The sequence below is a fragment of the Neofelis nebulosa genome, chromosome 10 (genome assembly GCF_028018385.1).
Source record: "Neofelis nebulosa isolate mNeoNeb1 chromosome 10, mNeoNeb1.pri, whole genome shotgun sequence".
Classification (NCBI taxonomy): domain Eukaryota; kingdom Metazoa; phylum Chordata; class Mammalia; order Carnivora; family Felidae; genus Neofelis; species Neofelis nebulosa.
Genome location: NC_080791.1, coordinates 98,909,377 through 98,923,047, shown reverse-complemented (window position 1 = coordinate 98,923,047; position 13,671 = coordinate 98,909,377). Strand labels below are relative to the sequence as shown.

General features: G+C 49.6%; 1 protein-coding gene and 1 pseudogene across 1 annotated transcript; both read right to left on the bottom strand.

Annotated features, from left to right (window-relative positions):
* Window positions 1-2,096: 2,096 nt before the first annotated feature.
* On the bottom strand, window positions 2,097-8,644 carry LOC131487798 (small ribosomal subunit protein bS21m-like; annotated as a pseudogene).
* Window positions 8,645-8,796: 152 nt separating this feature from the next.
* ZNF408 (zinc finger protein 408) lies at window positions 8,797-13,580 on the bottom strand. The gene is made up of 5 exons (XM_058688816.1): window positions 13,229-13,580; window positions 12,651-12,928; window positions 11,939-12,000; window positions 11,443-11,702; window positions 8,797-10,370 (listed from the first exon to the last, which is right to left on the bottom strand). Exons 1-5 carry the CDS (start codon window positions 13,275-13,277, stop codon window positions 8,842-8,844), a joined length of 2,178 nt encoding a protein of 725 aa, XP_058544799.1. The 5' UTR covers window positions 13,278-13,580; the 3' UTR covers window positions 8,797-8,841.
* Between the last annotated feature and the right edge of the window lie 91 nt (window positions 13,581-13,671).

Here is a 13,671-nt window from a genome sequence, read left to right as displayed (position 1 = left end):
GTTTAACTTATAGGCAGCAATGTTAGAAAAAATCTAAGTGTTTAGCTCACATTTTTATGCATGTGCCCATGTAACCACCAGATCAACATTTTTAACCCCAGTCCCTCGCATGCTGTCCCTAAGTGTCACTGTTGTAACCACCATCACCCTAGAACAGTTTCGCCTATTTTTGAAATTAACAGAAATGGAAACCTACAGCATATACCTCTATGTATCTGGCTTCTCAGATTCATCCATGTTGTGTGTATCAGTGAAGCTGCCATAGCATCTCACTGCCTGAATAGAGCACGTTTTATTTATCCATTCACCTGTTGATGGGCATTTGGATTAGTTTCCTGTTTTGGCTATAATGAATAGTGTGGCTGTAAACATCCATGTACAAGAGTAGATTTGCTGGGTCATAAGGCAGGCATACGTTTTGCCCAAGTCGCTATGCCAAACAGTTGTCCTGAGTGGGGGTACTGGTTTACACTCCCACCAGCAATGCCTGAGAGCTGCAGTCGTTCAGATCCTCACTAACCCTCTATATTATCCATCCATTTCGTATTATCCATCCTGATGGAGGTGCAGGTGTCTCGTTGTGGCTTTAATTTGGATTCCCTGTTGACTAAGGATGTTGAGCCCACTTTTTTTTTTTTTTTTTTGAGTGGAATACTGAAAAGATCTTACTTCACTCATTTCTTTAAAAATTACATATTGGGGCGCCTGGGTGGCTCAGTCGGTTAAGCGGCCGACTTCGGCTCAGGTCATGATCTCGCGGTCCGTGAGTTCGAGCCCCGCGTCAGGCTCTGTGCTGACAGCTCAGAGCCTGGAGCCTGTTTCGGTTTCTGTGTCTCCCTCTCTCCGACCCTCCCCTGTTCATGCTCTGTCTCTCTCTGTCTCAAAAATAAATAAACGTTAAAAAAAATTACATATTAAGGGAAGGGCTCTCGAGAAGTGGAGAGAAGACAGGTGTGGTGGCTTCATCCTTCCTGGTTCAAGACAGGCGATCCTCTTTTCTTCCGAGGATCAGCTGAGGCCAGTGCTGAGTCAACCAGGAGAGAGAGAAAAGGCAAGAGGAGAGGGTGTTTGGCCAGGAGGATAAAACACACCACATATAGCAGCTCTTCCACTGAGGGTTCAGAGCTAGGGGCCTGCTGACCGCCCCCTTGCTCCCTCGCTGGCAGCATCTGGACAGACAAGCACTATAGCGATAGAAGGGAATGCTGGTTCGGGAGGCCCGGTCTGGGTTTCACCAGCTGTAGAATCTGAGTAAGAACAATATTTGCCTCACAAGCCTGTTGCTGAAAAACTCATACTGGCCTCTTTGAAGACTTGCTCAACCTATGGCATGCTCATGTGCAGACATGGCCATTAACAGACAAGCCTTGGGTCACATCTTCCTCAGGCTCTTTGCAGATGATATTCCAAGGCAGAAAACCTTGGTTCTCTAAGCACTGGGAAGTAACTGAAGCTTTCTGCTTAGATTTGGTTCCTGCTTTCCCAGACTTATGCCTGGGTTTACGTGTCATGATGACGAATTCACACACCATGGTACCAGTGGCAAATCCAATTAGCAGGGAGAACTTTGCTGATGAGAACTTCATTTTGTTTTTTGTTTTTTTGTTTTTTGATTGGTGTTTCAGTAGCAAAATTTATTCCAAATACATACATGCTTCCTCTCCTTTTATCTAACAGTTGGTGGGGAGGGACAGTTCAGTAAAGAGTAACAGGTGCTTTTCCAATAATAAGGTCTTGATTTGGGTTTCGTAAGAACTGGGTAAGAAATCATAGATCTATTCCGCTATATTTTAGAAAAGTTTCTCACCTCTCCTAGACTACTTAAATATTATAGCTAAATATACACAAAATTTGCCATTTTAACCATTTAAGTAAGTGTACAGTTCAGTGGGATTAAGTACATTCACATTGTTGTGTATCACCACCATCTGTCTCTGGAACTTTTTCAGCATCCCCATCTGAAACTCTGTACCCATTAAACAATAATTCCCCCCTCCCCACTAGCCCTTGGTAACCACCATTCTATTCCTAGACTACTTTTTGACTCAGTTTCTCTTTCACTTACTAAAAGAGAGGGTCCATTGGTAACTATGGGATTGCTTCTATACATGCAGGCTTTCTTGCATATACGTGATTGAGTTTATTACTATAAAAAAGGGGAGAAAAAAATGGGGTTGAGATAGGAAGGAGACAGCTGGAGAGGGATTTTCATAGAGGGCCTACAATCCACAGGCCTCAGCAGCCCTGCCATGGGTCTGCCCGATTCTTCAGGCATCAAGAAGTTGCTACTGCGAGCCATTTCCATGTTGTGGATCCGCCAGCAGGTTTCATAGCTTCCCCTCTGTCGTCGGCGACAAGGCTTTTCATAGTACCGCCGTCGCTTAATGTCCTCAAGGAGCCCATCCATGGTGAGAATTCTGTTTAGGGTCCTGTATGCACCTTCCACGTTTCCTTCCTGTATCATCACAGTCCTGGCAATGAACTTCAGATGTTTTGCCATAACCTTGGGATTTAAATATTCACTCTGCAGGATCCCACGCCCTCCGGAACCAGCTGCCGGGACATGAACTTCATTTTGAAGAGTATGAGTCCTGGCATCTTGTCATGGCAAATGCTGGACCCAACCAAAATGGCTTCCAGTTTGTCATCTGCATGGTTAAGATTGATGGGTTGGAATGGCAGGCATGGGCTCTTTGGCAAGGAGAGAGACAGCATGAATACTATGAAGGCCTTGGGAGCTTTGGGTCCAGGAATGACAAGACCAGCAAGAAGACTCTAGGCCATTCTGATAAATTTGGTTTTGTGTTTGATCTGATCTACACCATTCCTTTTGTCCCTGCAAAACCACCCCCAGCTCTCAGAGCCTGTGATCTTTGGATTTGCTGCAATTCTTTGGATTCCATATACCCCTTGTCTCCCTCTGATCTAGCTGGAGTCACAGCTAAGTTTATCACTGTGAAGTAGATACTAAGCTACCCCTTCAAAGCACATCATAATGTTTGTGAAGCATTACAGTGCTTGCCACAAAGGAAGCGCCCAATAAATGCCACTGTTATACATGATGGTACAGGAAATACATGACGCTGCCTGTGAAGGGCTCTTCCTAAAGTAGTGAAACTGAATTAAACGAACCTCTAGCTTTAATTACTGGTTTATAGGAAATATAGGTGATAAAAAGGAGTACCTTGTGGTATCCAGTACCACAAGGAATGACGGACATTCACCAGGACAAATGGCTCCAGTTTCTCTGACAAATTCATGACACAGAAATAAATAGGGTGGGTTGGAGAGACTGTTCAGGATAACAGAAGCCAAGGAGAGACCTAACACCCAAATGCACAAAAGGAATAGAGGGATCATGATTGGTTTAGACTTTTGAACCAAAGAACTATAAAATGACTTTTCCTTGGACAAACAATAACAATATAGATTAGGTATTCAATGATATGAAAGAGTTACTAATTTGTAAGTGTTATATGGACACGTGGTTATATCCTTTCAATCCCTATGACTTACAGTTATACAGAAGAACTTACGACAGATTAAACAAGCATGGCAAAATGTTAGCAATCATTAAATCTGGGTGGTGAGGGGATTGGGTACATCATTCTTTTAAACTTTTAAACTTTTTGTATTTCAAAATTTTCACAATGAAGAGTAAACTTAATTCTTTAGTAAGTGGAGGCTGGTATTATTAAGTAGGTACCAGTAGAGCAGCCTCTGTTTTCTTGGGTGAGAGAAGACCACACTTACCCCTTCCATTTTACAGAGATGATCGAGGGAGAGCATCCCCTCTGGGAAAGTAGCTCTGGAAGGATCTGAGAGTTCTGCCAGACCAGGGTGGCACCACCACGGGTGAGCACCGAAAGACCCAGCACATCCTTAGGCTTCAGGGTTCACTACCAGCTCCCCGGGTACCATGCAACTGAAGGTCCTTCTTGCTTCTCACCCCAAGCACATGCCTGCACATGTAAAGGGGATCGTGTTTCCCTCTAAGCACAAGGCGATGATGAGGGGTTGCGTTTCTCACAAGCTGGCGTCAAACAGAATCATGGGCAAGGCCAATGCTATGTTGTAAAGTGAAGCTCTGTAATCACTGAAAACAGTAAAATTATGTTCCAAGACAGAGAGTTTCAGAGCTGGAAAGAAGGTCAGATATCATGAAACCCAGATGTTTTGAAGCCTAGGGCTCTGGGCATATACTACAGGGTGACCTTGGCCTTTTGTGTATTTTTTTTTTAAACCCTCAAAAATTGTAAATTTACCTTAAGACAAAAATATATTTTTTTCCCCTTTTTGGCTGAAATTATGTCTTTTGAGGTGGCTAATTACCTTGGTTCTTTTTTCCCCCTCAATCTGATCAGTGTTTAAAAATGAGTCAATTTCTATTTAATTAAAAGCCTTTAAAATTTGGGTCCATAGAAGAAGCTAGCAAAAGGGCTCAATGTTGGAGCCGAGATTGAGAAGCACTGATCTGGTCCAATTTCCCCAGGTCACTGTAAGGAAAGGGAGTCTCCTAGATGGCAAGCTAATTGATCAAGGTTGTAGGGTTGGTGATGAGCCAGAACCCCTGCCTCTCAAGACCACTGTTCTTCACCTCGCATGACCTTCATCCCTTGACATTCTGCTAGAGTACAGCCTCACTGTTCTATGAAGCACGCCCACTGAACATGCACCTAAAGTACAGAACTACTGTGAGTGATGCTGACCTGCCCCAAAGAAGCAACACCTAAGGGAAACATGCAAGCACCTTAATCTCGTCTTCCAACCTAGGAAGGCTGATTACAATACTAACCAGCTAGAATTTATTAACTGCTCACCATGTGCCAGGTACGTAGTACTGATGAGGTAGGTACCATAAGTATCCCTGTTTTACGGATGAGGAAACTGAGGCACAGAAAAGTACTTTGTCTGAGTTTATGCAGTTAGTCAAGAGCAGAGCCACAAGCCACACCTGAACCTGTCTAGAGATGGAACTCTTTACAGTCCATGACGCTTTGCATGGTTTGCAGGTCCCTAAACAGGACTCAAATTTTATTCTACTGTAAGATTTTCTCATACTATTAAAGTTGCAAATGGGGATAAAAGATCCTTTATCTCCTGCACCTTCGATTTTGGTTCAGCATCTATAGCTACAGACCCCACTCAGTTAAGCTTGCATCCAGGTGTAAGGTGCCCAAGCAACATTTTTGTAGCACCTTTGCCCACCTGGCCAGAAGCAGCATTCGAATTCAGCACTATATACACCAAACTGTTAAGTGACTTTATCTAGGGGTGCCTGGGTGGCTCAGTTGGTTGGACATCTGACTCTTGATTTTGGCTTGGGTCATGACCTCACAGTTCACGGGTTTGAGCCTCACATCAGGCTCTGCACTGACAGTGCGGAGCCTGCTTGGGATTCTCTCCCAGAATAAATAAATATTTTTTAAAAAGATTATTTTTTAAAAAGTGACTTTATCTGGAAATGGAGGAAAGAAGTAGGGAGTAAAGAGATGTCACCATTAGGATTACCAAGAATTATTTTGACATCAGGGGAAAAGATTTCCCTAACGAGCATTATTCCAGTGATCAATCTTTTCAAGTAGTCACTGCATTTTAACTGGAAGAGCACTAAATTAGGGATCAGACCAGGGCCCTGTCCTTGTTCTGCTACAAACTGGTCTCAGGCCTTGACAAATGACTTGTCTCGAGGCCTCTGTTTCCTCATGTGTAACATGGGGAGCTCAGACAGAGCTCTCTGATGCCCACTCTCCTCTTAACCACAAGTGTTAGCAGAGCAGAGGTCCCACATCACGTATCTTTGGATGTATTGCCTTTGATCTGATGCTGCTCTGCATCACTAGACAGGCTTCATGGAGAGAAAAGTTCTCTACCTGTGTGGGGGATGTAGGTAGGGGGTGTGAGCATCCCAGGTTTTGGCCTAAGCATCCCAGGGGTGTGGGGTGACAGGCCTCTCCAGCAACCCAAACCATGCCCAGTTTGCCCACATAGTCCACTAAGAAGCGATGAGTATGTCCTTCCCTGCACAGCTGGTATCGAGTGATGAGAAGGTCCCCAGAATACCTAAAAACACTGGTCTGACACTGACTGTTAAGCAGTCACCTGAATTGGCATGACCCTGCCTGAAGCAGGAGCTGGAAAATAGGACTACCAAGCCTCACTCAGGCTCCAAGAAGGAGTTGGCTGACTCAAAACTAAAGTATTAGCTGCTACTTTTCAAGCCCTTGGACCGTGTGATCTTTCCCTCCATAGATTGCCTCGATTTCCTGCTATCCTCACTCCCCATGGATAATTTCAGAATGCTGCTTTATCAAGAAGTTATTCAGATTGGGCAGGTGCTGGGTAGATGCCAGTGGCAAAGCAGGAGACACGGGGCTGCCTGTGATGTTGTTGTCAAGTGCTGGGAAGCCAGAGAACACTCAACGTTTCAATCCTGGCTCTGCTGTTCACGGATTGTGTGATGTCGGCCAGCTACTTACCCTCTCCAACCCCTAGTTCTCCTCAGCTGTGACACAGGTCACAACACCTGTTCTGCAGGACAGAAGAACGGAACAAGAATATAAGTTCTTCCTGCCTCTCTTGCCACCTACTCACCTCAGAACAATCCACTGTGGTTTCCCACTGCCCTCACTCAGCTCCTCAGTGACCTCGCAAACCTCAACCCCCTCAACAGCAGCGGACATTCTTACTCACTTTTTTCGTGAAATGCTTTTCTCTCCACTTCTGCTGACACATAATCTGCAGGGTTTTCTATCTGGTTGGATGCAGATTTCATGTCCCCTGCAGAGCCTTTCTCCTGCAAGTGAACCTGGAGGGCAGCGCCTCTCCCCTCTGCTCCCGCTACTCCCACAGCTTCCATGCCCACCTTGTCACTAGTCTGCTGTGATTCCCTCTACGGCAGACTTTCCTCCCCCGACTCTGCTGACTTCTGGCAGCTGGTTTGTGAGCTCTACTGCAGGCGCTTTAGACTTGGTGCCTTCCCAACCAAAATCCTGTCTCGTTCCCATCCCAGTGCCACTCAACATACTAACTCAGAAACAGGGCGTCAGCTCTCCCTTCTCTCCTCAGTTCATGAATTCTGTCCCTTCTCCCTCTCTGGCAATGTATCTGCCCAAAGTCCTCACCACGGCCTACAGTCCCCAGCCTGCCCTCACCCCTTTCCATCCTCTGCCTTGGCCACTCTGCTCCTTGCTCTTGCTTGAACCCGCTGGGCCTTGCCAGTACTGTTCCCTCTGCCTGGAACCCAGCTCCTTCTACAGACATCAAGCTCGCTCACGCCTCTCCGCGGCCCAGGTTTCTGCTCCTGTTCGTGTTATTAGAAGCCTTCCCTGACCACCCTCTGTAAAATCACATTCCCCATTTTAACCTCTCCTCCCGCGTGACTTTTTTTCCCTGCATTTACTATCATGTGGGATGTATTTGTTGTCTGCCCTGCTCCTCAGGATGTAACCCTGAGAGCAGGCTTTTTCTACACTGCATCCCTAACTAGCATACATAAAGAGCACACGTATGTGTCAGATAAATAATTCCATTTCTCTGCATTTCTACTGCTACCACCCCATTCCCCGCCACCTCAGCTGCCTCCCGATTTCCCTACAACCACACCTTGCCAGCCGATCCATTCCTCCGGCGGTCTCTTTAAACATAAATCTAGTCGCGTCATTCCCCTCCTCAAAACCCTTCCAAGAGCTTCTCAATGTTTTGAGAATAAAGTCCCAACTCCTAAAGCAAGGCCTGTGTGACCTGGCCCTGCCCCCTTCCCTCTCTGCTGCAGCCACACTGGTCTGTTGTTCACATCACCGGACTCTCACTCCAGGGCTTTTTCACACACACAGCCCCCCGCACCCCCACTCTCTCTCGCACCCTCCTATCCACCAGATCACAGCAGTGCCAGGGTTAACAGCCTTACTCCAGCACTGGGCCAGGAGGGTCCGAGTCTCAGCTCTGCAGCCTAGCAGCTGTGCCACCTTGAGTAGGACACTTAAAGCAGTTTCCTCACTTGTAAGACCAGAATGCTACCACTACCGACCGCACAGGTTGCCACGAGGATCATATAAACTCAAAGAACTGGCCCACAATCAGGGTGTTTATTTAATCATTATTATTCCTTGCGGACACTGTCCCCGATGCCCATCTGTAAAAGGCATCGCCTCATAGTCTTGCTCACAGCTGTATCCCGGCACCCAGGGTGCTGGTTTATGGTCTATGCACATCAGAATGTGAGTCTGTGAGCAGACTCTTTCTTGGGTGGCCCAAGCCCACAGAAGGGTTCAGATCTGGCCCTAGCTGCCTCCAGTGAGTCTGGTGTCTATCAGCACAGAAAGAAAACCAACTTCACAGCCCCTAGATGGTGAAAAAGTTTGCCAAAACCACCTACAGCCTGAGTTAGAGGGAACTATGAGCTGAGCTCAGCCTCTGGCATTTTAACCCTCCAATCATTCCGTCTAGTTCTAGATCAAAGTGCCTGTCCCTCAGGGAGCTCGGGGGGAGCAATGATGCCAGCACTAAGCACCCGGGCAGGGCAGTCCTGCTGCCAGCTCCCTGACTACCTCACTGGGTGCGGTCACTTCCGTTGTGTTTAAAGAACAAGCACCCTGAGCAGTTCCTGGTGAAGGAGGCAGAACATGCTCTACCGGAAGTCAGTAAAAAGCTCTTAAATCTAGAACAGGTTTACCTTACGGTCTTGGGAAACAATGTGGTGGTCCATAAACAGGAAGGGAAATCCCTGACCTGCTTCTCAGAATAGACTAGACTCCGTCAGGCAACCCAAAGAGAAAGACACAGGCGCCCGGCAGCTAGAAAACACTAGCTTTATATAAAACTCTGAAGGAGGTGAGGGGGTCAGGTGCCCGTCTCCACCTCCACCACTTCTGCCCAGGCACTAAAGCCCATGTCCTTATGAATGAGCACCAGGCTGGAGGCGGGGCCTGGCTCCTCAGGCACCACAAAGCACTTCTCCTGGCTCCCAGAAATGGTGACCTCGAAGACGTCCCGGGCTGGGGAGGCGTCCTGTTCGCTGCATGTATCTAGCAGTTCTGGCTCAGTCTGCACCAGTACCACGGTGGGCTCGGAAGCAGCAGGTGGCACACTGGGTGGGCTGGAAGGTGCCCCACGCTGGTGACTGAGCTGGTGCCGCTTGAGGCTCTGGGGGAGGGTGTAGCCCATGCCACAGGTGGGACAGCGATAGGGCTTGTCGGCCAGGTGGGACTTGAGGTGGCGCCTCAGCTTGGTGGCCAGTGTGTAAGCACGGCCACACTGGGGGCACGGGAAGGGCCTCTCCCCTGAGTGCAGACGCTCATGAGCACGCAGTGTATGTGGGTCTCGGAGGGCCTTCCCACACACAGGGCACAAGTAGGCCTCCCCGGTGTGAGAGATAAGATGGCGCCGCAGCTCAGGCAGCTGCGGAAAGGCATCGGCGCAGTGCGGGCAGCGGTAAGGACGCTCCCCCGTGTGCAGCCGCAAGTGACCACGCAAGGTGCCCCGCTGGCGGAACGCCCTGCCGCAGTGTGGGCACAGGAAAGGCTTTTCTCCTGTGTGGAGTCGCATGTGGTTGCGCAGAGAGCCCTGGTTGGCCAGGGGGCGCCCACACACAGGGCACGGGCACGGGGCAGGGGCAGCCGGCACCTGGTGGGTCTTGCGATGCAGTCGCAGGGAGGGCCGGCGGGCAAAGGCCTTGCCGCACTGGTCACAGGCAAAGGGCCTGGCACCTGAATGTACCACCTGGTGCTCTTTGAGGTCTCGCCGGGTGCCGTAGGCCTTGTCGCATTGTGGACAAGGAAAGGGTCGCACTCCGCGGTGGCCCAGCATATGGGCTTTGAAGCTCTCCTCTGAGCTATAGCTCTTGCCACACTCAGTGCAAAGGAAGGGTTTGTGGCCTGTGTGCACGAACGCATGCTTCTTCAGGTGGCACAGCTGCAGGAAGGCTTTGCCACACTCCCCACACCGGTACCGTCGTCTCTGTTTTGGGGGGCTTCCTCCTGGGCCAGGAGGGCTCCGCAAGCATGCAGGGAGGCCGGCCTGCTGCTGCTCCCCAGCCTGCTGGGCCCTGAACTCCGAGGTCTTTGCTCTGGGTGGGCACTGCTCACTGGGGCCACATAACTTCTTGACCAGGTAAGCATGCAGGTGGGTGGCTCTGGCAGAAGACGAGGAACTGGCCTCACTACTCTCTGGGCCCTGCTGGGTAGTGGAGCTGCTCTGAGGTTCAGGTGACATCTGCGTCTGGGGTGGATCCTCCTCATCCATGCTGCCACCCCGAGGGAGCAGGCCAAGTGGTTGGCTCTCCTCGGGAAGTTGATCCTGGGTTTGAGGCTTAGGTCCGGGGCTTACCATATTCTCTGCCTGGATGCTGGGGGGTGACTGGTGACCGGGATCTGCAAGACAAGAGTGGGGGCGCTGGGGTTAGTAGAAACTGTAGCAGGGGGTGGCAGTGGTGTCACTAGGAAATTCTAAGAATATGTGTCTCCTCCTACTCAGCCCCTGAACCTGAACTTCAGCAGGAGCAATGACACCACTCTCTTCCCTGGAACATGAACCATGTGCTCTGTTTATCTTCATGTTCAGTCTTAGGTGCCTCCTGGGGAAGCACTCTTGGGAACCCCAGTGCCCCAAACCTCTGGATAGTCCTAGAACAAGGCTCTCCTATTTTCCCTCTGGAGACGCACACTTAGGATGAATTAGGCCACCACCTCCTCACCTTAGTTCATCTGAAAATAAAGGAACCTCTACACCCACCCCAGGTAGAAGAAACATGAGAAATTGGAAACCTTATATAGAGCTTGCTGTCTTCATCAACATGACCTTACTATTCCAGAAAACTTACTCAGGAAGATAAAAGTTGCAAATATCAATACTATTAATTCTAAGGAAAAGACCTAATCACGCTGCAATAAAAGCATCAAGGGGCGCCTGGGGGGCTCGGTCGGTTAAGCGTCCGACTTCGACTCAGGTCATGATCTCACGGTCCGTGAGTTCGAGCCCCACGTCAGGCTCTGTGCTGACCGCTCAGAGCCTGGAGCCTGTTTCGGATTCTGTGTCTCCCTCTCTCTCTGCCCCTCCCCTGTTCATGCTCTGTCTCTCTCTGTCTCAAAAATAAATAAACGTTAAAAAATAAAAACAAAAAAAAAAAATAAAAGCATCAAATGATAGGTCACACCCCAAGACTCTCTGAGCCTTTTACTGAAAATTCTAGCCTTGCACCTACAAGTCCTAAGCCATTATGTCATGATCCTTATTCAATCTGATCAAGCCCTGTCCCATCTACACTGAAAGATCTACCAGACTTCAAAATTTCAATAAATATCCAGGCTTTGCCCTACCATCTCAGAGAAACTATTAAAAACTCTGTGATGCTCTCCTTTACCTCCCTGAGCCACAGCTTTGCCTTGTCATATCAAGGTTGCTTTGGTGATAATTTCGGAAGCCAGCGTTGTATCTGACACATACCTGTACGAGGTTCTGCTGCATCCTCCCCAGGGGAGTCCACTTCCTGCTGTGAAGCGGAGTCCACTTCTGTCACCACAGCCATGGCTGCCTCTTCTTCTAGCCTGGGCTGGGTGGGGCTCAGGCCATCAGAGGGAGGCTGGGGCCACAGCAGCAACTCAAAGCCTGGCGGCACAACCCGGTACACCTGCAGATGGAGCTTCTCGTTGATCCGCACCAGGGCTACGTTTCCCTCACCTTCCAGCCTGCCCTGCTGCACCAGACTGCAAAGCAGAGGAAGAGCTAGCTCAGGAGACCCTCTTCAAGTGACCCTCCCTAAAGCCCCAGCTCCTGGGCAGTCTGAGTCCTAAAAGACCCCATGCCTTTGGAACACTCACTGCAAACAAACAAACAAAAAAAATCGCTGGGTGGGGAATTACAGTGGGCTTCTGGTTCCAACTCATGCCATGACAGAAAGCCTCAAAGGACCATCTTCACTACATACTCTCCTGTAACTTACCTGATCCAGCCTGAACTCTGCTCACAAGCACACACGTCTCCCCATGGGCCTAGTGACACGTCCTGAAATAAACCAATAAGAGTCCTTCTCCCATGTGTTTGGGGAACCAGAATCGGGGGCGGGGGGGGGGGGGGGATGTAACCTCTCCTGAGACAGATCTAATATGAAGCCCCTGGAAGGTTAACGGTCTCTGGTTCTTCTTCTACAGGACTGTGTTGTCTGATTTTTCATTCAGTAAAGACCAAAAGACTCTCCCCTCACCTCCCTCCCAATATGTGGAATATCACAAGTTGAATACATTACTGCCTTCCAGTGAGTGTACCAAACAATAAAAAGTTGTAAGAGGTACATCAACTTTTCTTTACTTTTTAAGACTTACTATGCAATGAAACCCTTTACCCACACTATTTCATCTATTGCTCCAAATAACCCTGGAAAGGTGGGGGGGGGGGGAGGGGGGAGGAAACAGCTATTTTTTAATTTCACAAATGAGTTAAATGAAGCATGCCATTTTATCCAGCTTTGGGCACTTTTTGCACCTTGATTCCTTAACTATTGCAAGTGAGGGGAAGAGGCAGTCCTGGAAAGAAGGGGCATAACCATCTCCTATCCCTTGAAATGCCCTGCTTCTTCTAACAAACTGAAGAGCTGTTTACAAATGGCTGAAGCTCTTGCAAGATCTGTCACGAAGACACGTCCTATCTTTCAATACCTCCTCCAGCCGTAGTTTCACTCCTTCCTCCTTCTGCTCGGTGACAGACTCCTCTTCCAGAGGCCCCCAGAGCAGTCCCGGCTGCAGGGGCTCCCCGACACACCAGACCCCCAAACACGGTTCCTCGGCGAGTGAAGGGCCAAGGGCCAAGCCCCGGGGAAGGCTCTTTAGAGCGAGGAAGGCCCGGGTCGGCCCGGGCGGGAAATCTTTGAGGCCTCGAGCAAAGCCTTGTCCAGAAGGGATCCATCCTAATTCCGGGCCCAGGCGCGGGTCGGGGGCTGCAGGGAAATGGGAAGGCAGTAAGGGAGCCAGTCCAAAGGGTCATGAGGGTGGGGACAGATACGGGGGGAAACCGCAGGTCCAGCAGGCCTCGGCAGTCTGAGGGATGTTAGAGCTCTTAACGGAGCCCCTAGGAGGTTTGAGGGTATTCGAGGACTCTTAACCCCCCAGAGACATCTGAGGGCACCGGAGGATTCCAGGCTAGGGGGGAAAAGGGCCTGGGGGTAGAGAGTTGACCAGGGAACAGCAGGTCCATCTAAGGACGGGGCCGAGGGTCAGAGTTGCCGCAGGTCACTAACCGCACTGCAGTCTCTCGCCCCCAGAGAGCAGCTCCTCTGCCTCCTCCATCCCTCCAGAAAAGCCTCCTTCCGCCGGAAGTGAGCGTCTTCTTCTCCGCTCCTCCCGGAAACAACCATTGGCTTCCAAATTTCCTGTCGGGAGAGAATCCGAAGAGTCTGACTCATTGGTGCACAGAACCGGGAGTTGGGGAATACTGGCGAGGCAAAACTCCGTCTGATAACAATAAGAACCACAGGATTCCAGCGGACCACTAGGGATTCGAGCTCCAGGGAAAGCGGAACTAATTGTTCCAATCACCTCCTTTTGGGAGGGACGGGTCGGACACTTATGCTGTCCCTCTCCCAGGCGGGCATTTAAGCCAGCACGTGCAGGAAAGTGGGAGGGGATCCTGGAAAGCCATGTTTGGACCTGGCAGCGAGCCGGAAGTGGGTTGGAGGTGTGG

Coding starts and splice junctions, on each gene's coding strand:
- ZNF408 (XM_058688816.1), bottom strand. CDS start 13,277: ATGGAGGAGGCAGAGGAGCTGCTCTCTGGGGGCGAGAGACTGCAGTGC. Junction 12,929..13,228: donor GGGCGAGAGACTGCAGTGCG/GTTAGTGACCTG, acceptor ATTTCCCTGCAG/CCCCCGACCCGCGCCTGGGC. Junction 10,371..11,442: donor TGCAGCAGAACCTCGTACAG/GTATGTGTCAGA, acceptor CTTGTCTTGCAG/ATCCCGGTCACCAGTCACCC.